Raw genomic sequence first — 27,244 nt, forward strand, 5'->3', positions numbered from 1 at the left:
GGTGGTGTTTTTTCTCTCCTTAAGAATCAGACAAGCAGGGCACCTCATTGCCATGGGTGAGTGGAACAACTTCAGAGTTAGGGCAGTTAGTAACAGTAACTACTTCATTATTTGAAAATGGAGCCTGTCCAAGAACTACAAATAAAATCTCATCAGTTTGCAAGCTGTAACAAAGAAAGAAATGCTTTGAGCCATTGTGTTTATTTTCCCCATTTCTTTATCCTTAATGGGGTGGGTTAAAAATAACACTATATCTACTAATGGGAAGTGTTTCCTTGTGAGATTTGTTTTCAAAGCCTTTGCTTTCAGTTATAAAATGGAGATAAAGAACAAGTGTTGCCCAATGTTAGACTGCAATTCCCAATATCCCTTATCATCAAGTTGGATGAGTAAGACTGATGGCATATTTGCCATCTTTTACAAGTTTTTTATGTCCTGTCTTTCTACTTTGGAATCCGAAGTAGCTTATAATGACGAAAATACAATTAAACTAGTTATCATACCAAAGAAATACTCAATTTATTTTAAATTGTAAAAAGTATAAAATCGTTTAAAATCATAACAATAAAATTAAAAATACAGTGCGCCACGACCAGCAATTAGAATTGTGCCCTAAAACAAAATAGTAATAGCCCATGAAGCTTTTCAACAAGGTACTTATATGCTCCCTATAACTGGTTCCATAGCATTTTGAAGCACCCATGGTTTAAAAAATGATATCCTTTTAACATGAAATTCTTTACTTATTATTTACATATGATCATACCTCTACGCACCCGGCATGGGCAGAGTGTGGCAAATGGGACACATGTGGCTGCCAAGGGTTGTTTTGTGGTCCCTAGAACTCACAGGAATTTTTAAAAATGTAATTATCTTGCTCTGGGAAATTATCACTAGTGGGTATGAAGGGCATTTCCATCATTTGTGGAAATCCCTATTGGACCCGCCAAGGTACACAAAATTCCAACTTATTCATTTATTTAGTCTCAAAATGCTCCTAAATGCCCTCTAGGACTCCACCTATGTTCACTAGATGGCATTTAGGAGCAATTTTTCGTTTGTAAGCCAGTGCAGCGGGTCATGCAGCCCTTCAAGGTTAATGAAGCCCTGCTTGCGTTCCATACTTGCCCATTCCTGATATACACTAGAATCAAGATCCCAATAGTCATGAAATGTGTACTTTGAATCTATTATGGTTTTAGTACTTTCCAAGTTTAATACAAGCTCTTTGTATAAGGCCAAGCTTGGAGCCATGTTTTAAATTTCACTCCAGATCTAACTTTTGAGCCTGTGCTCTGCATTGGAACCGGTGGCTGCAAACTCTAGAGCAGTGGTGCACAACCCTTTGGATGTTTCGTACTTCAGCTCCCAGAATTCCTAACCATTGGACAAGCTGATTACTTGGAGTCCCAAAGACCTGGAGGGCCACAGGTTGTGTACCACTGCTCTAGAATATTCTTCCTATGAAGATCTGCTAAGCTCATGCTCTTCCTGTATTAGGCATATATGTGGGCAGGCATATTTATAAAGCTTTTACTGATTGGAGATCTCCTGTTTGAAGGCTGTTTTTCTCAGTTGCTGCTTATTTATAGTTTAAGTGATTGCTAATATCTATTTTAAATTGTTTTAAATGAATACTGATTGGTGGTATCATTGCTTGTTACTTGTGTATAGAAAAGTTATAAATGGATTAAGTGATGAAAATAATTTTCACTCATTTAAAAAATTAAGCTCAGAATAACGGCTGTTGTAAGACTCCAGTAGTTTTAATTTTCACTTGCTTTCTTATGTACTCCCCCCCCTGCTTCCATATTGGCAAAGGTGCTTTTTCAATTTGGCTGCTCAGATCTAGCTGCAGTGTGTGAAATAAAGCCCATTATGACCTCTTCCAGCTGGAGGAGCCGACGATGAGATATTTCAATAGTTAGTCTTTCACCCTGTTGGCAGCTTCTTGCCGAACTTTCTTGGATGTCCTTTCCTTCTCTCCCATATGTCTTTATCATTGTTTCATCTGCTGAGGTTTTGCTGTCCTTTTATTTCACAAGGGCCATCCATCTCAGCAAATAAGCTCCCAGCTGACCTCTTGACTGCAAACAAAATATCTGACATTTTACCCTTTTATGGTGTTCAAGCCCTTCAAGAGCATGACTGAGTTCTTCCACCTACTACTTTTGCCAATAAAGCAGGGTGGGGGGGGGGGGGGGCACTAAAAGGGAATCCAAGCTATGCCTTCATGTGAGTGGAAATGGAAGCTTGGATGTCTGTGATATAGATAATATACAATATTGTTGCAGAATTGTCTAAAGAGAAAGAAATTACTACAACACGATCAAATAAATTAGTTTCTGTTGAAGCCAGATGGTGATCCTATGCTAATTAAAACTTTTCCATTCCAAATGTCAGTATAGAAAATGAGAGTCTACTTGTGCTTAGGATCTTTTGAGTTCTCATTTATTTTGTTCAGTAATTCGAGTACCACAACTAGCATTTGGGGATGAAGATGCTGCTGCGCCACTTTCTACTTTCATTTCTAATACACCTGAGGCAAGAATCATCTAACGGACAATGTGTCATTATAGATTCATCCTGCATTGCCTGATATCTTCAGGTGAATTGTGACTCATTAAGCATAATCTATCGCAGAGATTCCCTTCAGGGTGTATTATTCTATTCCTATGCTTTATTTGTAATTCCATATAAATTGTGTGGCAGGGTTCTTTCTATTGATATATCATTGGAGCAAAGAAATTAAGTCAGTTTCACTGACTTTCGTTTTAGCCTAGAAATAATCCTATTTTTTTATCAGTCCAAGGAAGTGTAGAAAGAGCTCTTAATAAACAAGTAGTCTGGTTGGATTCATTGCTATTAAGCCTTTCGTTTATATGTCTCATATTTCTCTTTTTAATGGTAATTAAAAGATGTATGTTCACAAGTTCTAGATATTCTTGTCATTCGTGCATTCATTAAATTTACACATGGCACAACTGGCAGATGCCCAAAGCGCAGTTTTTCATTGTAGAAGTCCAAAACCATCAATAACATAATAAGCACATCAGTATTATTATGCAAAGCCTTTTGTCACACATGTATCCTTGAGATAATATGGCATTTCCAATTTAAAACCTAAACTACCCTATATAAGCCCAGAAATGTTAGTTAAAAAAATCCCCAAAATGCCTGGGTTGACTTATTTGTGGGGCATTGTGAATACTGTACTTTAATTCTTTTGAAAAAAGGAGCCATCATCTTCTCTGACTAGAGTGTTGAAAAACAAAAGTTAGTCTATCCTGGGAGAACCCAAAAAAAAGTAGTAACTCCCTCTATTCTCTCCCACACAGTGCTGCTTCTGAATATTTTGAATGCCTTGGTTGACTTCTACATGGGTGTATATGATACCAGAATAATAGGATGTCCATTTCCCATGTCAAATTAGTTTTCATGTGTATAGGCAGGGAAATGTTGAGGGCTCAAACCCCCCACCCCCATTAAGCTAAGAAGGAGCTGAAAACTCCCTGAAATGTTATTGGATAGTTGCCATGTTCTTGAGTCCCCTAAGAATGTATCAACCAGAAGATTACTAAATGATCAAGCACACAGACAAAATGGTTAATCCAGCCATTCCATGGATAACCAAGGTTGCATGCATTCTATCCTATCTACAATTCAAGTGAGTAAGTTACATTGAACACATAGCAGGGATTTATAAGTACATGTTGTACTTGTAACAGTCTTTGCTATTTCAGGATGCTTGAATGATACTGGATTGGAGAAGTAATTTGCTCTAACTGTGCACAAAATCTCATTTTCTACATCTCAGGCTGGTAGAAATACATGCTTTTGCACTTTCTTTTGAGAATATTGTGTGATCCTGTATCGCCTAACAACTTTTGCTTCAAAGTAGTATGTCTTGGGACAGATCTGATAGTATATCTTATAGGCACCTTTGCATTCAGTTATATATTTTTCACTTTGTCTGATGTATTAATTGAATGTTTACAATCTACTCTGTAATATTTCAGCAGAAATCAGCTGTACAACCCACAACAGAATAGACTTGTCAGCTCAGTTGTTTATTGGTGAGTCAACACATTGATAAATCACATTGACTCGATGGATCTACTCTGCTTGGAACTGGCCACAGAATTTAGGCTTTCACGACAGCCTAATAATTTTCCTCTTCACTTGTTGTTTGTTATTGTTACTGCAATGCACCTGATGTTTTATTGTTTATTAAAATGTGTACCTGCAAGTAAACAAAAGTGAATAGCTACCTGCATACTTATGTTGAATCCCGCATACCTGAAAATTAGTTTCCAGGACCCCTAGTTTTTCATATTTTAAGATGTGAAAATATAGAGGACAGGAGGCTACTTGCAGAACTATCAGTGTGGTGCACTAAATCAGAAAGAAAGGACATGGACAGTTTTTTGGAGAGGCTAGTATGGCTGGAACATTAAGGGTAAATTGTCCCTGGTAATTGTCTTTATTGATTTTTTCCCCCCATGGAGGAGGGCTTAATTACTAGTTAGGCTGCAGGTTTTTTTCATTAATAACTTTAATTGCAAAATAATAAGATTTCACTCTGAAGCTTCTGGTTTTTGCGAGTTGTTGATGATGATGATGGCTTTCCAGTGCAGCAGGGACCCCTCTGTTACAAACTAGCCCCTCCCAGGGCTCTTCCATCTCAGGTGACTACCTCTCCCTGGCTTATGAAAATATCTTTTTGGATAATCATAATGAAACCTTATACAATAGGTCTACAATGATTACTTCTGAAATGAGTAATTTTCTTACAACAGCAAGTATATGTGTAACAGTGGACAAGGCTGTTGGGTGAAGGTCTGTTTGGGTGGCTTTGGATGTGTGCTCATGTCCTCAATTTCTGTTGAGTCTCTGTGGGGAAAGGGGAAAGCACAATACCTGCCATCTAGAACCAGATATTGGTGGTGGTGTTGCTCCTTCTCCAAGCATCTGAGGCCACAGTCCATTCATGGTGTGTCAGGTTTTCGGCCCAATGCAGGAAATACTCTGTATAACAGTTCTCTTTGAATAATTTCATGAAATGCAGTAAGATTAAGGAGACTATATTGTTGTATGCAAATATCCCGAGGCATCAGATTCTTTCTGATCTTGAAAGTTAAGGAGGATCATCTTTGATACGAGACTGCTAATGAATACCAGGTGCTGTAGACTGTGTTTTAGAGGAAGGAATTAGCAAAACCACCTCTGAGTATTCATGGCTAAGAAAATCCTATGAAATTCATGGGGTTGCCATAAGTCGGCAGGTGTCTTGACAGAATTATAGGTGTGCTGAACATTACCCATTAACAATGAAAAGATGACTGTTGGGGCCATGATAAAGCTCTTGGTTTTAATTCCGTTTTATGACTGCAAAAAAGACAGCAGACATCAAGGCCCTGGCAGGCCACAGTTCATGACTGTGAGCTGCATTCAATGCCATGGGCCCCTTGATGTGCTAGCCTGCTAATTAGTGTTGAATTTAACTCAGAACAGTTATACTGCATGACAACAGTGATGTCTTTCTGGCTGTTCTCACTGCGGTGCTCTAACCACCTACCCAGACCAGCATGGCTTTTTCTGCCCCACTGTCAAAAAATGAAGAAGCTAGGAATGAGTATCTAGGAAATCTGATGGAATGATATCAGTGGATCAGATGAGGAAAAACTCATGATTTATTAATGTATTGTTTTCTGAGGGATGACTTAGCCAGAGAACTATTTTCGTCCTAGCCCATCTCTGTTAACTTCCAACAGTGAACTTTTCCTCAGCTGTTATTTCTTACTTGTTTTTGTCTGAGCTTTGTAATTTAGGGCAAGTTACTGCTGAATAATCCCTTCAGTAATGAGAAGCCCAGGAGAGACTGTTTTAAGGATATTCAATTTTGCTTCATGCCTAATTAACAACAGTGGATATACAGTATAAACTCTCAGGACAGTAACTAAAGTGCAAAGTGGCTGCAGGAAATGCTTTTAAGATTTACACTCTAAGCAGTCAATAACAGCTCTGTGTTGATTTTCTCTTTCTCAACAGCAAGGTATTCTGCTCCTGTCAGTTATACTGCTGGCAACATAATTGTATGTTGTTTCTCCATCATGCCATGCTTCACATTTCCCTAGATGACACATAATTTTCCTATCTCATTCTAGAACCCAAATGTTCATTTTGTTTAGATGGAAGGTAAACATAGGTTTTGCTCACGATTTCTTAACTCCTGTTAGGTATCAGAACTCTTGAAACCAAAAGTTGGCAATTTCTGTAATAAATCAATAGTTGACTACAATGTCTCATGGCACCTTAAAAGCTAACATTTTTATACAGTACTAAAAAGCAATGCACAACAAATTATGACAGACTCCGTACTTTGTATTTCTACTATGTCTTTTTTCCTTCCTATAGGGCTTGAAAAAAAAATATTTTTTTAGACTAAAGCACCCAGAATTTGCCATCCTTCACCATCAGTGGCATTCTGGCAAGTGGATTCTGCGGACTGTAATCCAGAAAAATAATTCCAGTCTCTATTTTTTTGAAGTACAAGCAGCTTTATCATATTTTCACCTTGGATTGAAAGCTCAAGTAGATTAACTAGCTTATTATTTTGTTAAGTACAGTACTGACTTCTTGAAGTTTTATTAATCCTGTCATAAATTGCTTGCGTTATAAAGGTATCATAGGATGACTGTTGGTTGGGATCACAGTCGTGATCCTGGCTTCCTAGCCCCATAACCATATGTCTACAGATTTGTATAATTGTATGGAGTAAAAAGCCCTACATGAGGCTTTAGTTGTGGTATTTGCATGTCTAAGGCATTGCATATGATTGTCTTTATCAATACCAGAATCCTTGTAATAAGATGCAAAAGCACCTTGCTATCAAAAGTAGACTCCTTTGTAAATTTTATCTTTTTTTTTTTTTTAAATGACCCAGCTTTGTGAAGTTTAATAAATTTCACTGTGAGCTGATACCAAATTAATTGATTTCACTGTGCATAACTGTGTCTGGATTATATTTAACAAACACACACCACATGTCCCCAAGTAAACAGTCATCTATCTAAAAGCAAATCATATTTCTGCATAGGTATCCTTTAGGCAATTAGCAAGGTTGTCAAAATTGCATGTTACAAAATAGCAAGACAATTTACTCTTTTCTTGTGGTTTTTCAACTCCGTCACAGTAATAGAAGCATAATACGTATTATATCAAGTCTTGCCTATTAGTTTTGATCAAACTACTTATTTATTTTTTGCAATTATTTCTAAAAGACTTCTGCTTGGGGAAGATTAACAAACTCCCCTGAGCACTGACTACTTAGTTTCCTACAAGAAATGCTGTTCTTAAATAAAAGATGTTTTTCTTCCTTTTGCTGTCTATTTTCTGTGATGCCTTGCCCTTGGATTTTTCAATCTGCTTTATAATATCATCCCAATATTTAAAAAGCTTCAGGGCACTCCAAGTGTGTTCTTTGTTGTTGTTAGGGTTTTTTTATGCATAACCTTTGTGAGTCACTTTGTTGACATACACAGGTAAATGTAATTCTTGCTGGCACGCTGTGCACACAGTCATCTCCACCCACATAAAAGTGATGCACAAAATTAATTCATAGAATTGACTTGGTTGTATAACTTATTTTCTTGTTAGAATTTTTATCATTTATTTATTAAATTTGTACCCCATCATTTTGTTCAGTGCGGCAATTGTTTCTGGCTTAGCAGTTGGAAAGGAAGATAGCAATTTATTGTTGACATATGAGGGAAATAAAAATCAAAGTTGATAGGAGTAACCAGCGATAAAGGATTATGGGAGCAGTAGTCCAAAGACATCTGGAAGACCACAGTTGTGCAGGCCACCCAGCCAACGTTTCGGCATAGATAGTGCAGGCTAATAATAATAATAATAATAATAATAATAATAATAATAATAATAATAATTTCATTTCTTACCTGCACCTCCTCATGGTTCAAGATGGGTTGCAACATACTCAAACTCCTGGTGATGCCAGATATTTGAATCTGAGCTTTTTAAAGCTAATTGTTTTGTTTTAACTGCCCACCTATCTAATAAGGGGACTTTTTTCTGAAAAGGTGCACTGAAAATATTTTAAATATTGAATTATCCAATTAATTAATATATAGTATTTTTCCACTGTGGGAGCCAGTGGGATATGTGAGCAGAAAGAGATGACTGGAAGCTTCTTACAACTTAACATACTATTATCATTTGTAGCCTCTGGCCATAGGGCAGTTGGAGACCAGTTTTTCCATACTCTTTTGCATCCTCAGGAAGAGATTGAGTGAGAATGCTTTATTTGTTTTTATTGTACAGCTGGAGGCTACAGATGACTGCATCATCTACACAGAGATCCATCACCTGATATGCATTTCTTATTTAGCCCTGACAGCTTTACAAATTGTACTTTTTGCTTTGTTGAACTATATCAAGCTAACCATACATTCAAGGGAGTGCCGTTTTTTCAAGTCTTGGGTGCAAGAAAATCTTAAAGTAGAAATGAAACCTTTAAAAATGGAGGTTTCTTTTGAAATTCCAAATGTAAAAGCAAGTAATCATGAAATCGGAATGATTGTAGAGCAGAATTCTGCCAAGGTTAAACAATAAACATACAAAGTTAAAAATGTCGGCTTTGAGGAAGACAATTTTTATCTAAGTATTAGAGCCAGTATGATGTAGGGGTCTGAGTGCTGGACTAGGACTCTGGAGACCAGGATTTGAATCCTTCTCAGCCAGGAAACTCACTCAGTTACCTTCCCAACTCATAGTCTTTCAGCCTCAAAGGATGAAACCTGGAGCAATCAACAATGTTGTGCCCAGTAAACAGTTGGGGCAGTTCTGCGACAGAACCGGGAGCAATTATTTACACAGCCATCCTGTGTTCCCTGGACTCAAGCTGTCCAAGGATACAGGATGGCATTCACCATCCCCTCCCATTCTCCTTGTTGCAACAGCAAGCGAGTATAACATGGGTCTTGCCAGTTGCTCATCGCCTGAAGTGGTGTGGGTCGGAGTGACAAGGCAATCAGAAAGGAGGGGTGATTCCTCCTTTTCCCCTCCACTCCCTTGTTGCTCTAGTGTGACAAGTGACCATCTTGCACCCACTGGATGCCATTATGGGGATGGGATGGAATAGTAACGTTGGCACCAAACCAGCAGTGGGAAGGTAACTGTGCAATCTATCCCAGGGCCAATCCATTGTATACCACACCAGATCAGCCCCACAATAAGTGTAGATTCACTAAAAAACAAACTCCCTCTGAACAGTGATACGTTCACCTCAGGGTCACTCGTAAGTCAGAAATTACTTAAAGGCACAAACAACAAAGGGGTCTGGAAGCCTTTTCAACCGAAGGGTTTCATTGGCTCCAGGAAAGCGGGTTGCAGATCACACAAGATAAGAGTAAACTCTCTCTCATATTCTTCTCCTGATCCCACGTGCACACACATTACCTCATTTTTCCCCACTGGGAAAATGAGTTAGAGGAGATTCCCACCAAGATGTTCTGAGACTGTAAGAAAACAGCTCCTGTTACAGCCAGATTCTCTTATCTTCTGATAGGAAAGGCAAGGAATAAATTGAATATTGGGAAGCATAATAGTAAATTAAGCCAGTTTACTTCTCTCCTCAGCCTTCTCCCAGGGACAAGGCTGTGGAAGCATAGTGGGCTGTATTTGGTCCATGAGGTTCTCCCATACTGTCATAGAGCACAACTAGACACAATGTTCAGTGTTTTTGAATGTAATTGCAGCCACCATGTGATGGTGAATCGGATAGGGGTAGGATAGACACCTTAGCCCCTGTGCTATATTCTTGATTTTCCTAATATTTCCATTTCTGATAGGAGAAATAGGGGCACTGGGGACAGTTTTACTGGGAAAAATGGTGCAGAAATTTAATCCTTTCTCTTCCAGTGCTGCAGTCTTGATCCAGTCAAGTGAGGGGCATGATTGCCTTGCTTTGTTTAAAAAATGAGAAATCCAGCTACAGATATTCTACTGTCATGGTACATGTGAAATCAAAACCCTGTGACCAAAATGCCTTGATTTGTTTCTGATCAAAATCTGCTGTGGAACCTGGCCAATTAAAGAAAACAATGTACTCCTATACCCTAATTAATACATTTTCTTACGTTTTTCAGGAACTTCTACTATATCACAATGCTGAGGGACCCTGTGTCACGCTACTTGAGTGAATGGAAACACGTCCAGAGAGGAGCAACATGGAAGACCTCCCTCCACATGTGCGACGGGCGAAGCCCTACACCAGAGGAGCTGCCTATGTGTTACTTGGGAGATGACTGGTCTGGGGTGAGCTTGCAAGAATTCATGAGCTGCAGCCACAACCTGGCTAACAATCGTCAGGTGCGCATGCTAGCAGACCTCAGCCTAGTTGGATGTTACAACTTGACCTTTATGAATGAAAGTGAAAGAAACACGATCCTCCTCCAAAGCGCCAAGAACAACCTGAAAAACATGGCGTTCTTTGGACTCACCGAATTTCAGAGAAAAGCTCAATATCTTTTTGAGAGGACTTTCAATCTGGAGTTCATCTCCCCTTTCACTCAGTACAATATTACACGGGCCTCCAATGTGGATATCAGTGACTCGGTGCGGAAATGCATAGAAGAGCTGAACTTCCTGGATATGCAGCTGTATGAATATGCTAAAGACCTATTTCTGCAGCGCTTCCAGTATGCCAAACTAGAAGAGCATGAACAAAACCGTCAAAAACGACGGGAAGAGCGAAAAACTTTGCATGAACAGAAGCTCCATGAATGGAAAAAGGAGAAAGAAGCAGAAATAGTAGCTGTTACTGAGGATTATAACAGTCAGGTGGAACGGTGGTGAATTGCTCCCTTCTGTGTGCAGCTACACAAACACACCCTTTTGTACACAGAGAGACTAACAGAACATTGAACTTAATTATTCAGTGGTGAATTACCATGTGGACCTCCCGTTTGTTTTGATACATTGAGACGGAGTCATTCAGCCATCCTCACTATTTTATGTACTTATACATTATGTCATTCAACAAAACAGTATGTTATGTTTGGCAGTGCACCCTGATTTGCATGATTGAGTTGGCTATTGAGTAGTTCTTTCTTCAAAATAAGCCACGTGCAAAGGCAGTGCCCTCCATGTTCTTGGTGTTTCAAGTTTTTCCTAATAGCCTTGGGCTGATGGAAAGTTTAGAATTTTAACATCATGCTTCAGTGTGACTTCCCCATGTATGCATAAATGTTTGAGGGTTGATCCTATTGTTCTTTGTGTTATGTAAGTTCAGAATGAATGTAACAGAACAAGAAATGCTGCCCTTCAGTTATTTACAGGTAGAGTTTTAGGTGAGTGAAGAATTCTGGAAACTAAATACATTTGGGGGGGGGGGGAGCGTATAATCAAACAGATTGATCTGAAGGAACCTTGAAGTTTGTCTTAATTCTCGTGATGCTTTTTGCTAAGCCAAACCATACAGACTGACACAGCGACTGGCCTTTTTAAAAAGAAGTCCTGTAAGTAACATGAGGGTTTTGAAAACACAAAATGAAGAGCGATTGGTTTGATTTTCCTCAATAGTATTTTCTTTGAGACTATTCTATAACAGTGGTGATATACACTAAGAGTCAGCAAGAAGATAAAGTAGGAAAGTATTGAACTGCAGGGGTCTGTCTAGAGTTCTGTGGTGAAGGTAAGTTATTCTATGACATACAAGTTTCTTCTTTTAATGCCCAACTATGGATAGTTCTCAAGAGCTTTGTGGCTATAGGTTTCATGTTCATAAATCTTTATACAACCTCATTATCTTTTGTTCTTTGACAGAGATTCTTCAACTCAATAAGATGTGAAACAAGCCTCTAACTCAGTGGTTCTCAACCTGGAGTCCCCAGATGTTTTTGGCCTACAACTCCCAGAAATCCCAGCTAGTTTACCAGCTGTTAGGATTTCTGTGAGTTGAAGACCAAAACATCTGGGGACCCCAGGCTGAGAACCACTGCTAGCTCATCAGGTTTTACATAAGATTTCAGATGAAAATATTGATTTCAGTAGTAAAATGCTAATTTAGGGCAACACTATAATAAACATGGATGGTAAACCTCAAGACATTAATATTGAAAACAAAAATTAGATTCTGCTGTCTTGCTGATTTAATGCTTAAAAACAGGGATTTTAGAATGCCTCACTTTTGAATTCAGTCCTTTCACGTGTTGGATATTATTCAAGTTGATATTTAAGTAAGCTTTCTCCCTTCTCCTTAAGATTGCTTTGTGCTGCTGCAACTTCTTGCTTTCCTTAACAATGTCTTCTGGCGCAATACTATACTATATAAAGCTTTATTTTAAAAGCAGTTTGAAAATCAGCCGTGCTTTTAGAATTTGAGTTGTCATGTTTGACTGGCTTTCCATATGTCTGCTATAATCAGATGGAAAATGGGGCAACTGAGATTGGCAAATTCTCCCTTCGGCTGAGGAATATATATAATACAACCTTCCCCATGTTCTTGAGACCACACTCCTCCTCAGTCCTAGCCAGCATAGCTTTGCGAGGGATGATAGGAGTTGTGATGCAGAAGCATCTGGAGAGCCATGTGTTCCTCTTTCCTTCCTGTTTTTCTGACTTCATTTCTGAACATGTAGTCTAATTTTTAAACCATTCTGTGGCAAATTGCAAATATTCTTTTCCACTTTATGTACAGAATACGGCTCTTTCAGCTAACAGTGTTTATTTCTGGTTGTCTGCCATATTTGAGAACCTGGTCCAACTCTATTTGCATTCACTTTTCTTTCCACATTTGTCCACAAATGGCTTTGTCACTATTTGTGATGGCAAAGAAGAGTAGTAAGAAGGCAAAGAGGGAGAAAAGGTTAAAGGAGTATGAAAACAAATACCATATATAGTTGTATATAAGTTAAAAAAATTATAACAAGAAATCATTGCCAAAAAACCTGGGTCGACTTATACATAAGTGCTTGCTGTAATAAGGATCCAATGCAAAGGCAAAAGGCAGAGGCAAGACGTGCTCTCACCCATTCCTTCTCCCTCGCAATGCAGTTTACACCTGCTAAATAAACAGGCCCTCTCAGGCTGTATATCCCAGGATCTGATCCCAGATTATCTGCTTTGAATTGGATTATATGTTCCTTCTGCATTTTTTAAAAGGGAGAAATGTTTGCTTAGTCCATGAACCTACATTTTGCACATGTCATATACAAGAATCATAATTTTGACCCCAAAACCTGCCCTTCACTTGTATATAAAACAACCTATAAATGAGTATATGCAGTAGTTTGCAACAAAAATGGCCAGATACTCAAGATGTATCCATACTGTAGAATTATTCCAATTTGACACCATTTTAACTGCCATATCTCAACTTCGTGAAATCATGGGAGCTGTAGTTTTACAAGGTCTTTAGCCTTGACTACCATAAAGTATTGAGGCCTCGCCAAACTACAGCTCTGAGTATTCCACAGCCCTCTGTTAAAGTGATGTGAAACGGCAGTAACTCTCCAGTGTGATTGTACCCTTCGTGTGCCGTGCCCGGCCCTTATGCTTCTGGTAGACTTTAACCTCAGCCTTGACCTACATACGGCCCATAGTTTAGTATTTTCTACACATTGCCAATCAACTCATTCAGTGTGTCTCCCCTAAAAGTTGCTAGATTACCCAATTAAACTCAAGTTTTGAAAATGGATTGGTTTTAAAGAATTTATTGCCACATTCAGGGAAACAGAAAGGATTGCTACTTACGGAAAAGAAATATTAGCAATTGGTAGAAATGCGCTGCATAAATTCTATTGATAAATAGGACATCCTGTAGAAAGGGAAGAACTTTTTGAAGCCTCGGTCCGAGAAGGAGAAGAACTGGGTGTGTGGACCAAAATAGGAGCTGGGTTTGGGACCGAAGAATGAAAAAGAAGAAGAAGGAAAAACGGAGAGCCCTGGAAAGTGGGTGGAGGGGCACCATTGATTTGCTTAGCCCAAGGCCAAGGTCCTCTTCCTGCAACCAGATAATCTGATCTTTAGAACTGAAAGGCAGGAATCGCTTTCCCCTCCCAACAGAAAGTGTTGAGAGGAAGGGACCAAGGATGCATTCAGTGACTTCTCTATATTCTGGACTGGTTTCTCTTTCATATTATTGTATAATATACCATTTTTAATGAACTGTGACAGCCCCCTTTTTAATTTTGTTCACACCGTGCTACGCAGCTGGTTAATGCAATGAAAAGTTTTCCTCATATCCATTCCCTGTCTCATGTCTTAGCTTTCCCCTCCCACCCCGCTTTCGGCTTTCTGCTTTTTACCCTCCCTTTTAATTATGCTATTAAGGTATGATGGATGCAGAGAAATAGTGGACGTGATAGATACCTGATCATTAAAACTGCAGATTCCAGAAAGTAATATTTGAGATTCCTGGTTTTTGCATGCAAAGCATTTCTTGGACTATTGGCCTCTGCAGTTCACACTTCTTCATTGGGACAGAGGCCCTTTCCACACTGCCCTATATCCCAGGATCTGATCCCAGATTATCTGTTTTAAACTGGATTATATGAGTCTCCACCGTCAGATAATTTGGGATAAACAGATAATCTGTGATCAGATCCTGGGATATAGGGTCAGCGTGGAAGGGGCCTGAGGAGTCAGAAAGAGTGCAGTGATTCACTGGTGCAGACAAATATTCAGAATATGCTCATATTTCTTATTAAGAATTCCCCTGTCTTGATTCATTGACTGGCCTTTGTAGCCTACGCAGTCATTGCTGCATTTGTGATGGAGCAGTATCTGATAAAGGAAACACTGTTCCTTATTTTTAACCATAAATACGAAAAGCATTGTCAAAGGCTTTCACAGCCAGAATCACTGAGTTACTGCAAATTTTCCAGGCTGTATGGTCATGTTCCTGAAGCATTATCTCCTGACGTTTTGCCTGCATCCATGGCAGCCATCCTCAGAGATTGTGAGGTCTGTTGGAAACTAGGCAAGTGGATTTTATATATCTGTGGAAAGTCCAGGTTAGGAGAAAGAACTCTTGTCTGTTTGAAGCAAGTGTGAATGTTGCAATTGATCACCTTGATTAGCATTTAATGGCCTTGCAGATTCAAAGCCTGGCTGCTTCCTGCTTGAGTTCTTTCTCCCAACCTGGATTTACCATAGATGTATAAAGTCCACTTGCCTCGATTCCAACAGACCTCGCAACCTCTGAGGATGCCTGCCATAGATGTGGGCAGAACATCAGGAGAGAATGCTTCTGGAACATCGCCATACAGCCTGGAAAACTCACAGCAACCCAATATGTGATGGAATGACCATGTTAGTGAAGATAGAAAGAATGGAAGCTGTAGAAGAATAACTTAAATTAAGGAAACTGTAGAATTACATCACAATCTTTCTCATCTTAACAGTTCTCAGATGTGTTGATCTCCCACCATTCCCAGACTACCATCATATTACTGGTATTAGCTTTGTAGTTCATGCATGGGAGGCAGCTTGGTATATTGGTTTGAATATAGGACTAAACACTCAGAGAGCAGGGTTCAAATCCCTACTTAGCCACGAAAAACCCTTGGCTGAGGTTGTGCAAGTCACATTCTTTTAATCTCAGAGGAAAGCAAGGGCAAATGCCCTCTGAACAAATCTGCCAAATAAACCCCATTGCCATTAAGTCAGAAAGGACTTGAAGACTCACATCAACAAATCTATGCATGCAAAGATTTTAGACAAAACTAAAATGATAAAAAGTCAGCAGTGAAAACATTGTCACATTCCCTGTAGATGCTATGGTTTGGCCCAACAATTAAATCAATTAAATGATAGTTAATTATTCATGTTAATGATAGTGAATTATTTCCCCCTAGTTTCTAATGTTCTAAAATGTCATTCTAAATCTCATGTCTCAAACTTTGTTTTATCTCACATTAAATGACATTTTAAAATGTAATGTTTCAGGCTCTGCTTTTATCTAACTTTGCCCTGACCACTCCCAACCTTTGCACTGGTTCTTACTGGTGTTTTACCCTTTGCTATCAAACTTTTTTTTCAAGGTTGGCCTTCCTGGCTTTCCTTTACCCTCATCCGTACCCAGTGGCTCTTTGTTTTCATCCCCCTTCATTTGGTGGAACTACATTGGTTATCAGAGTTATGATGCTGTCAGGAATTTCACAGATATGGCATGAAATCAGACTGAGATACAAGCACTGTTTTTACCTGGCTTAAGCCAACCTTTCCGTTATAGATCAGCCACTGCTGTTAGACACATTCGCATCTTTGAATACAATCAGATGTAATGCAAGAGATCTACAGGTAGGCTCTCTCATATATTTAGCCAAAATTGCAGATTTGCACTTTTGGTGAAGGAAGCATCTATTTGTTCTCTGCTATTTTCCCACTACTTTCTTACCCAACCCATGCTTTACTGTGGTTGTGTTCCTTCAATTTGTTTTCAGATTACAGTGACCCTAAGGCAAACCTATTACAGACAAGATTTATTCAGAAGGGGTTGCCATTGCTTTCCTCTGAGACTGGGAGAGTGTGACTTGCCCAAAGAAGTGGGTTTCCATGACAGAACAGGAATTTGAACCCTGGTCTCAAAAGCCATAGTCTAATTTTCAAAACATGACATCATATTGTCTGTTATCAATGCCTGCTTTTTTGTTTTGACTTCAAGAGATTCTAATCACATACCTTCACTATAGTATATAATTTATTTAGTCAAGTACATTTTTCCATTTTGCCGATAAAACACTATTTCCCAATTCATCAATTCCATTGTTCAATGTCTTAGGCAATGATCTGGCAAGCTGAGTCAAGTAGAGGTTTTTCAATACTCGTAGTGTTTCATGAACCTTGCTTTTCGCACAAATTAGGCAAAGGTGTCACTGAGTGTTATGCATTAGGCAGACACTACATGAATCAGACAGACTCGTGACTTAAGTGGAGGTTTTCCCAGGTTCATGAATTAAGCGCAAGATTTATTTAATTTAAATTTTATCAAAAGGCAGTTCGTAATTCGTAACCTAAAACAACACTTTGCTTATTTCATTAATGGAACAGTTTCGCTAATTAAGCACAACAAGCCTTAGGCAGGAACTCTTTAAAAACCTATTTGTATACTAATTATTATTCACCAACCCCCTTTTTAAAAGCCACAAAAGAGCTTTGGAGCCCTTTTATGTTCTTCTTCATAATTTGCTGATAAACTCGGTGTCATATCAGCAAAAAGGATGCTTAATTATAAACAGAGAGGGCCAGATTCTCAGTTTGTTTCTTCCAGGTTTCCATTGCATTTTCAAGGTTTATCTTTTTAGTGAGGCTTGAAATGAGGTCAGGAATTAGCTAATGATGTCAGTTCATTCTGCAAGCATCCCGGTTAAGCCTATCTACTGAAAGCAAATTCATTCCCCAAGTTTAGGTTCTTATGTAGCCAAAACAATCCTCTATGACAGTGGTTCTCAGCCTTCCTAATGCCGTGACCCTTTAATACAGTTCCTCATGTCCTGGTGACCCCCAACCATAAAATTATTTTCGTTGCTACTTCGTAACTGTAATTTTGCTACTGTTATGAATTGTAATGTAAATATCTGATATGCAGGATGTATTTTCATTCATTGGACCAAATTTGGTACAAATACCCGATACGCCCCAATTTGAATACTTTTGGTGGGAGGATTCGCCATCTGTTTCCAAAAAGGAAGAGAGGGACAAAAAGAGAAATATTCAGCCTTCTCTGCCAAAAGGGTTTGTAAGACCATCAGAAATATGTGTTTGTTGATGGTCTTTGGCAAACCCTCATGACCCCTCCCCAGGTTGAGAAACGCTGCTCTATGGGGTGAGGTATGGGTGGAAAGTATTAGCAGAGGCAGGGAATCTCAAGGTTTGTAAGAATACAAAAGTACTTCAAAGAAAAAGTACTGGGGAAGCAAAGGAAAAAGGGCAAATGAAGAATAAACATGCTTAGTGGCTGTTTGGAAGAAGGCATAGGGTGAAGGAAGGAAGGAAGGAAGGAAGGAAGGAAGGAAGGAAGGAAGGAAGGAAGGAAGGAAGGAAGGAAGTTACTGCCAGAGGGACTTAGGAAATTGTTGGACTTTAATGTCCTGACATTTTCATTGCTGCACATGCTTCCTGGGGCTTCTGGAAAGGAAAATCCAGCAATAATTTCTGGCATCTTGCAATGGAAACCACTAGAAATGAATATCTTGCAAGAGTGTTTGCCTTTCTAGCTGAGATCTCTAAATATCAACAATAGGCGTCCCTCCTGTTTTAAATAATATTCAAACTCTGGTTCTTTTAAATTATTTGGATGCTAAATGAAAACCTTGATCTGTCTGTTCACAGGATGTTGCAAAAAAAAATTCTTCCCTGTAGGAACTGCTTGTTTTCTCTGGCTTGATGCTCCTAGGGCAGGTCTTCATGTTTTCAGCAGTAATTGGCTGGAGCCCCTATTGAACAGAACCTAGTTGGGACTTGCATCCTTAGCAACAAATCAATCAATATCCCTTCTAGTTTGAGCATTTCCCTCTTCGAAACTGTCAGTGTGCTCTAAATATATGTGTTTGTGTGGAAACCTGCATTTTTCTGTACTGAGTGCTGTGCAGACTGCTGTTTCTCACTGGATGTTTAAGTAGTGATGCGAAGATAAAGCTGTTGCAGCTCACAAACTATTTTTTGGGAAATAAGTCCATTGTCAAAACCAAATTGACTAGATCTTTGTGAATTTGTGAGATAGCCCAATTGCATTCACCAAAAAGAAGAGACTAACAGAGCTAAAATGATTAAGCTGTGAGAAGCATGGAATGTCTTTCAATGTACGTATATCCGTTTCAACACGTAGATTTAGGATGAATATAATAAGGGACTTTTTGTTCTGAGGATTCACAATTAGAATTTATAGGGTGAATGAAAGAACAATATAAGGAAGCGCAAAACGAATATACAGTAGATTCTCAGTTAACCGAAACTCAAGCAACCGGCTTTAAAAAAATCAAGGAATTTATGCTTTAAATAAAAAGTTGTTTGTATAATACAGTAAAACACTAATACTGTGCTACATTACGTTAGGCTTGTCTTTTTTTGTCTTTATTGGCTTTTGACTACTAATATAATTTCAATACAGACTTCATGGCAGCGTATGGAGCATAGTATTAGGCCTGTTTTTAATTGACATGCTCAAGCAATCCTCCTGGGTGCCGATTAACTGAAAGTCTACTGTATTTATTTATTAAACATCTTGGCCTGAGTCCTAATGTTAGTTCCAATGAAAATAGACACCTTGCATCAGTGGGATTTATATTGGCATGTAATACTTGATTCAATGAGTCTCCGTCAGTTGGGAATAGCAAAAGAATTCAAGTCCTTAAGTGAAATTTGGTGTGGTCTCCAAAGACCAGTTAAATTTTGCTTTGAATGACTTAGGCATCCTTTGGGGTGTGAGTTGGTCATCCCTTTTTGTTTCCAGCTGCATGACTTTATTACAGTTTCATGAGCTATGTTAGAATCATAAAATAATAGAATTGGAGGAGACCACATGGGTCATTAAATCCAACCCCCTACCATGCAAGAAAAGCACAATTAAAGTACCTCTGACAGATGGCCATATTGTCTCTGTTTTAAAGCCTTCAAGGAAGGAGCCTCCACCACACTTTGAGGCAGGGAATTCCACCGTTGAAGAGCTTTCATGGTCAGGAAGTTCTTCCTAATGTCCAGGTGGAATCTTCTTTCCTGTAATTTGAACCCGTTGCTCCGAGTCTAGTCTCCAGGCCAGCAGAAATCAAGCCTGTTTCTTCTTCCTTATGACATTCTTTCAAATATTTAAACATGGTGATCATGTCTCCTTTCAACTTTCTCTTCTGCAGGCTAAATATACCCAGCTCGTTAAGCTGCTCCTCATAGGGATTTATGGTCTCCTTTGATCATTTTAGTTGTCCTCCTCTGAACACCTTCCAGCTTGTCAATATCTCTTTTAAATTGTGGTGCCCAGAGTTGAACACAGTATTCCAGATGAGTTCTGACCAAAGCAGAATAGAGAGGCGCCATGATTTCCCTCGATCTAGACATTGTACTCCACTAAAATTCCAAGATCGTTTCCACATGGACTATTGTCGAGCCTGGCGTCACCCATCATTTATCTGTGTATTTCTTTTTTTCTGCCTAAGTGAAGTATCCTACATTTCTCCTTGTTGAAATTCATTTTGTTAGTTTTGGCCCAGCTCTCTAATTTGTTATGGTCATTTTGAATTCTGATCCTGTCTTCTGGAGTATCAGCTCTCCTTCCCAATTTGGTGTCATCTGCAAATTTGATAAGCACACCCTCTAAACCTTCATCCTAGTCATTAATAATACGTTCCTCATAGACATGACAAATATTTAGACTTGATTGGGTTGATCTCCCCCCCCCCCCAACAATACACAGTTGCTATAGGCCTATGGAGCCTCAGTGTTAAAGCGCTGAACTACTGAACTTGCAGACCAAAAGGTCCCAGGTTCAAACCCGGGGAGCAGAGTGAGTGCCCGCTGTTGGCTCCAGCTTCTGCCTACCTAGCAGTTCGAAAACATGCAAACATGAGTAGATCAATAGGTACCGCTCCAGCAGGAAGGTAACGGCGTTCCATGCAGTCATGCTGGCCACATGACCTTGGAGGTGTCTATGGACAACGCCGGCTCTTCAGCTTAGAAATGGAGATGAGCACCAACCCCCAAAGTCGGGCACGACTGGACTTAACGTCAGGGGAAAACTTTACTTTTACCTTTTATAGGCCTATTACAACTGCTACCTGTTCCTTTCTAAGAGCCATCATCTCTTTATATGCTTCATATAGTACATGCCTTGCTTGGCAATACTGTGTGGCTTTCAGATATGGATCTGGACACGTTATTTTAAAAATGTAAATCTTGATAAATTGAGCATATCTAAGACCCAGTTTTACATTATAATTTTCATGAAGAGCCTTGGAAGTGCTTAAGCTCTACAAGTAAATCGCTTCCATTATACTAATAGTTTTCACATGCCACCAGCTCATGTTGTTTTTTGGGGCACCTGTGACTCCAATAGACAGGTTATCTGCACTTACATAGTGCATAATTCAGACCCTTCTAGCTATGAAGTGTTTGTGGTGGCCCTATTTACTCATCACATGCCATATCTGCATGCTTCCCTTATTAACCCTCAGTTCTTTTTTATCCACTGCAGCAGCAGCTTAGTAAAGAACTGTTAGAGTGTTTACATGATTAGGCTTGGATTTCTTTTACTCTTTTGTGTTTTGACTGCTTTCATCCTTAAGTTTTGACTCAGATGTCTATGATTTCAGATTGCTCTCTAGTTGGTCAGGCCACATTTGTCTGTTCTTCTGAGGAATTGTTTTGTGGTCTCCTCGGCTTCACTAAAGAAATGGTTTCATGGCAGAAAGAATCCTGAAAAAGATGGGCACATGAATTGCCTTCTTTCTTTCAGAAAAGGCCACACAATTAGTTTGTGCTATCACTGCCAGACCTTTACATTGAAGTCTAAATGTAACTGCAGTTTGCGCCTTAAAACCTTTAAAAATGCAGCTATGAGGGCTAAAGCCATTCAAAATCAACCACTTCCATCTCATTCAGTTTCAACACCAATATCTATAGGCTCTTTCATGAGGGCAGCCCTTGGAAAATCTTTAAGGAAATTCTCTTAATAATGAGAGAGTTGTGAACAATCCAAGTTTTGATGTCTAAAAAGCTTTCCAAGTACACCAGAAAGCTCTTTAGATCTTGAAACAGACGCATCTAGAGCACAATCACCTGATATGGAATCTCGGACCCCTCAATCCCTCAAGGTAACAGGTATAAAAGGAAATTCAGGGAAAGCAAGTGTTTTCTTGGTACTCTGAGGTAATTTCTAAAGCTCTTCAGTCACTTCCCTCTCTAGTTTATCAAGAGAAGGATTAATCTTCAGTCAGTTTTAGGCATTTGACCAGAAAGCATGTAGAATGAAGGTATGATTCACCTATGATTGCTTTTGCTTTGGATGGATAAATTGTTGAATTTTCTAGCAGAGAATCAGAGACCACCTTTAAACGGAGGACACCAATTCAGTCCTTTCCTGTTGATTTTAACAGTATTAATCATTGCAAGCTGACTGCCATCTATTGAGGCTCAGTCCTGATGTCCCCATCATTGTCCATCTTGATCTTCATCAGATTCCACTTCAACCTTGTCTTCTTGGTCTAGATCTCAAAGTCCTAGACTTTATCATTGTTTCAATCTTATCATAGTCTCACTGAAACTCTTGAAGCGTATCACAGATACCGAGTTCATTTTCCACTCCATTTTTTGATAGAATCCCTTCTTTCCATTGTTATTAGTGTCACTGGAACCTTCAACACTACTATTATTCTGATCCTCAGGTTTCCCATTATAGAAAACACCATGATGGTTATGCATTCAGGCTATGTAGGCATAATATAGACCCTAATCAGCACCAGCCATCAAAGCACTGGTCACAGTTTCCATCTGGTCATCAGTCTCCATCTCGTAATCAATCTCCATATTATAGGTCTCCTTCCCATGTTCAGTCTCTATCTTGTCAGCAATTTCTATTCTGTTGACAGACACAATCTATTCAATTGTCTCCTAGTTTGAAGTGGGTGGATTAGTTGGTACCTGGGCAACTTTCTTTGGATGAGGTTGGGTCTCCATCAGCCACTACCAGTGAAACTACACATACACCTGCTCTGTCTCAATGTCCAGATTTGTCCAACTCAAATGAGAATTCAGATTCATCTTCATTAGTTTCATAATCTCCTAGACAAGTATCCCTACCTGTTCTGGTAAGTGACAAAATGAATGAGTTTCTCCCACTGAAGACATATGGTTCTTTATGGGACAAATGTTATTTATAGTGAAAGCACTAAACTTGGCAGTGGAATAGGCATCGGAATTGGTGGAGAATCTGGTTACCTCCAATTTGCAGGCCAAAACTCACAAGTTGGCTGTTCAAACAAATTACCACTGCCAGACACTTGGCAATGTGAATGCATTGGGACTTCAGAGGCAGTCATTGTTGCACTCCTCAGGTATCTGGCATGACACTCTTGCCTTCTACAGTTAGTAGCTCCTGGGCTGCCATTTGTGTGAATCACAGAAACTACAAAGGAGGACAGTGACTGTAGTTCTTTATCTGAACTCATACAACCCTGTACATTTTCTCACAATGCCCTGCCTTTCCTTAGATCCTCAGATTCTGCAATAGCCTCCATGGAACTGAGAGTTTAGGTTGGAAGCGTGATCATATGGTGCGTGGGGAGTTTTGGGGCTACTGTCAAAATACTATCATGATAGCTAGCTTCCAAATGATGCATTGTACCGGTGCAGATAACACATTTGTATGATTTCCCAGATGACCTCTCAAAGGAGACAGCTAAGCAACCTATCCTTTTTGGCACTGGAAGGAAGCTGACGCTGCACGTAAGGGAGACAATCCATGTAGCAAAGTTGTTTCAGTAAGCAGCTGTAGAAAGCCCCCACTTGCCTCGTTTCCAACAGACCTCAACCTCTGAGGATGCCTGCCATAGATGTGGGTGAAACGTCAGGAGAGAATGCTTCTGGAACATGGTCATACAGTCTGGAAAACCCACAGTAACCCAACTTGGAACATTGTTTTTCAATGTAACATCTTAGTATTGCCCATTGCTTTTTCTCTTTATTTCTACAACTTTTGTAACTTTTCTATTTCCTGCAAAAAATATACTTAAGAAAATGACTCAACATTTTCCAAAATGACTCCCCACCACCACCCAAAGTTGTAGAGAGAAAGAGAAAACTTTATTTGCATTTACAACAAGTAAATATTATGAATAATAATGATGCTTTATTACTAGGCAAAGTTAGCAGTTTTATGTTCACATTAGCCCCAAAGCAAAACATCCTTAAGAGGACTTCACTAAATTGTAATCCTTCCCCCCAGATGTCTTGGTATCTCAGCTAACAACTGTGTTTTGGAAACTTGACACACCAATACAAAGTGACAGTTGGCAACTGTGCTTGTCCAAGGAGTCTAACTTGGTTAGGCTCTCCATCTGCCAGAGAGAATAAGTATTGTTTTTAGGGTTAAGGGCAAAAGTCCAGAGGTAAGAGTGGCAATGCCTTCAGCTGCAATACATTGAACTTGTGTGTGTTTGAGTGACACTTTCAAGTAATTCGCTTTGTTACCTGCACCTGCTTTGCGTCCTCCCCACAACCACATTGGCTCCTTGACTTAGATGGGGCTTGATTTAGATTAGTGCTGAAACACAGCTGGGAATGCAAATTATCATGTCACTAAATGATGCTTCAGTTGCTTGTGTTTATGCCACTTCATTGGCTTGCCAGTATTAGGAAATCACTGGCTTCCTAAATTTACCTTTGATTTATGAGTCATGAGCAGGGCTCCTTGCGGAAATTCTTGAAGTGTCAGTGGAACCAAAAAAGGAAATGGGAGATGAGTCCCAGTCCTGCCGTTTTGAAATCCTTCATTTACAAGGAATGCATGAAAATAATAAATTATATTTTTAGTTCATATAGTCCGTATTGACTGGCATCATGTGGGTTAGTACCACCCAGAGTGGACCCACTGAATCTATTACTCTGTGATGAGTCAACACATAGCAAAATCCAACCAACTTACAATGACTCTAGTTGGAATTAAATGAAAAGATTCCATCCAAATTGTCCACCATGAAACAGGTTTCTGTAGTTCCTATATTGTTTCTAAAGTAATGATTTTTTAAAAATGGACTGTGTGACTGTATAGCCCGAGTATAGTATTTTTAGAAAGTAATATTGAAGGGTGCCTTGTGCTGTCACAGTTAAACCCATATTCCAGTACAGTAGGCCTGCGTATTATATGGGATCCTTTCCAGGACCTTTCATATCATACAATTTTCACATAATCTGGAACTGCCTTTATTATGTGAAATTAATGATGTCTCGGGCTTCTGATTGAGCATACCATAGAATCTATGGAGGACCTCAAAAATGTCTAGAGAAATCTTTTCTCTAGGCTTCCAGTGCAGTTCTTTGATCAAGTCCAAATGGAAGTTAACCATAGAATTGTGCTGGAGGCCTAGAGAGAACACTTCTCTAGACATTGCTAAGTCCTCTGAAGCAATTCTGTGCTATTCAAAGCTCTTCATTTATAAATGAAACCATGTTCAATGAGCTTGCATAATAAGTGGACCTTTGTCTTATCAAACCTTGTCAGGGAACCTCTGTACCTGTCAGCAAGTCACACGTTTCATTTAGAGATCACAACAAGGTTCTCTGTGTCACATACTCTCCAACATTTCACCAATGAAAACTGGGAACATGGGACCAAGCAGCATCCAAATGTTCAGAAAGTGGCAAAAATCATTAATGAGAGAGAATTCACAAATGAAGAGAAGCCACAGCCTTTTCTTTGGCCTGCACCAGCTGGGAAATATAAAATTCTGCACATCCCCTCCCACCATTTGAGTTCATGAAGTACACTTTGAACTCAGTTTGCAGTATCAAAAGAAAACTGAAACAAAGAGGAAGAAAGAGGGGGGGATTAAAGGTAACTGAAATTATGGGATATCAGAGGAGTAATTAGGACTGTCATTGCCAAATTGGGACAGTTGATGGGCATGGTATCATAAACATAATGGAGGCATGATATATTCCATGTGTGACTGACCGCTCTGTTTTCTGGAAGTGAGCAAACATTCAATTGATATTTCTTTTCTTTCCCTGTAAGCTTGTTAGCGTCGTTGTCAACAACACCATCATTCATTTGCAGAGATGGTAGATTCAACAGATTATTGGTGGTGTACCAGCCCCTGATGGAAAATCATAAAGTGCCAAGAATAGATAAGAAAGGGGATAAACTGCATGGAGTTATTTGTAGGTGAGAAAGCAATGACGAAGTGAAGAGAGGAGGAAGCAGAAGCAGGTGAGAGGCAACGTCTGATCAGCATTCACACATAACTATAGTGTTCTTTCCTTCATGGGATCTGGGATTCCTGAGAATCTTCTAAATGTACTGGGGAATAATAAAGGTTATATCTGGAGAAGACAAAGTTGGCTATGTTAGACTGCAAATTTAAAATTGATTCGGATGAATAATAATCCCAAGAAAGAAGTAGAAAGAAGCCACATTAGAACCACTGAATGATATGAGAGCTTGGAAAAAATGTCCTTTTTCTCACATTAACTTTTATGAGTTTTGTTGTTTCTCAAAACTACACATTTCTGAACTTTTCACAGTCCGATTACATAGATCATTTCCTCTTATTTGAGTGTTAACTATGGGGGTTGGAGTGGGATAGGGATTCTGTTTCTTGCCATAATTTAGGCAAAATGCTAAGTTAATTAATAAATAACCAATTATTCTTCCTTTGGGACTCTTCCCATGTTTATGTGCAATAGTATGTATGGATTCTACTGCTAGGTGATCGTCTTGTGAATGTTCTTTTGTTTAACCGCTGTAGAAGATAGTTTGCAGGACTGAGATTTTTCATAGATGTAAAGCACAAACTGATGAATAATTTCTATGTTAAATCATAGTGATGTCTAAAATAAATTGTTTTCTCATAACTGTCAATGATTTTCAATAAAAAAAATTGAGATGTTTAGTAAACCTTTAAGGAAGCTGTAAAAATCATTATGGAGAACACGTTTTATTGAACATAACTGGAGTGTGACTTAATTATAAGCAGCAAATAAATATTGATTGCATTTGTAAAATGGTAAAAGTTTGTTTTGTACCGTAAATAGCCAAGGGATTGGGTAGGTAACACTGGTGGAGCCAGTCTTTCTGTGTTAAGAAATGAACATGATATCAAGAAAAGCCTACGGTTCTCATGCGTCTCCTTATTAGTTTGTTCCTTGAATTTGGCTACTGGACCGAAATATCTCTCTTCCTGCCTTAGTCACCAACTGATGCTGCTTTATTGATTTAAGAAGCTTTGAAACAGAAGAAATAGATTGGTTGTCAGCATTTATACATTATGCACATAGTGACTGGAATTAGACAGTTGCTTTTGAAATAACTCAAGGGTGGAGGAAAACAATACAGTTGCCCTTGATGTATCCCATGCTTCGCTGTTTCTTTGATTATATTCACTGCCCAATAGCTTTCTCTCTGAGAGACTCCAAGTAGAAAACGGCTCAAACTTAACCACCAATTGGGGCTGTTAAGAACTGTAAGCCTGGCATCTGGATGAGGAGTGATGGAGTGAGCAAAACTGAACTAGAC

General features: G+C 39.1%; 1 protein-coding gene across 1 annotated transcript in view; it reads left to right on the top strand.

The window, feature by feature from the left end:
* The window catches only part of hs6st3 (heparan sulfate 6-O-sulfotransferase 3), a 257,123-nt gene extending 230,390 nt beyond the window's left edge, over nt 1-26,733 (top strand). The window contains exon 2 of the mRNA XM_062975559.1: nt 10,170-26,733. Within this exon, the coding sequence (XP_062831629.1) occupies nt 10,170-10,878 (709 nt within the window). The 3' untranslated portion in view covers nt 10,879-26,733. The remainder of the gene's footprint in view (nt 1-10,169) is intronic.
* Nucleotides 26,734-27,244: the final 511 nt, after the last annotated feature.

Source organism: Anolis carolinensis, chromosome 3 (assembly GCF_035594765.1).
Source record: "Anolis carolinensis isolate JA03-04 chromosome 3, rAnoCar3.1.pri, whole genome shotgun sequence".
NCBI classification, from domain to species: domain Eukaryota; kingdom Metazoa; phylum Chordata; class Lepidosauria; order Squamata; family Dactyloidae; genus Anolis; species Anolis carolinensis.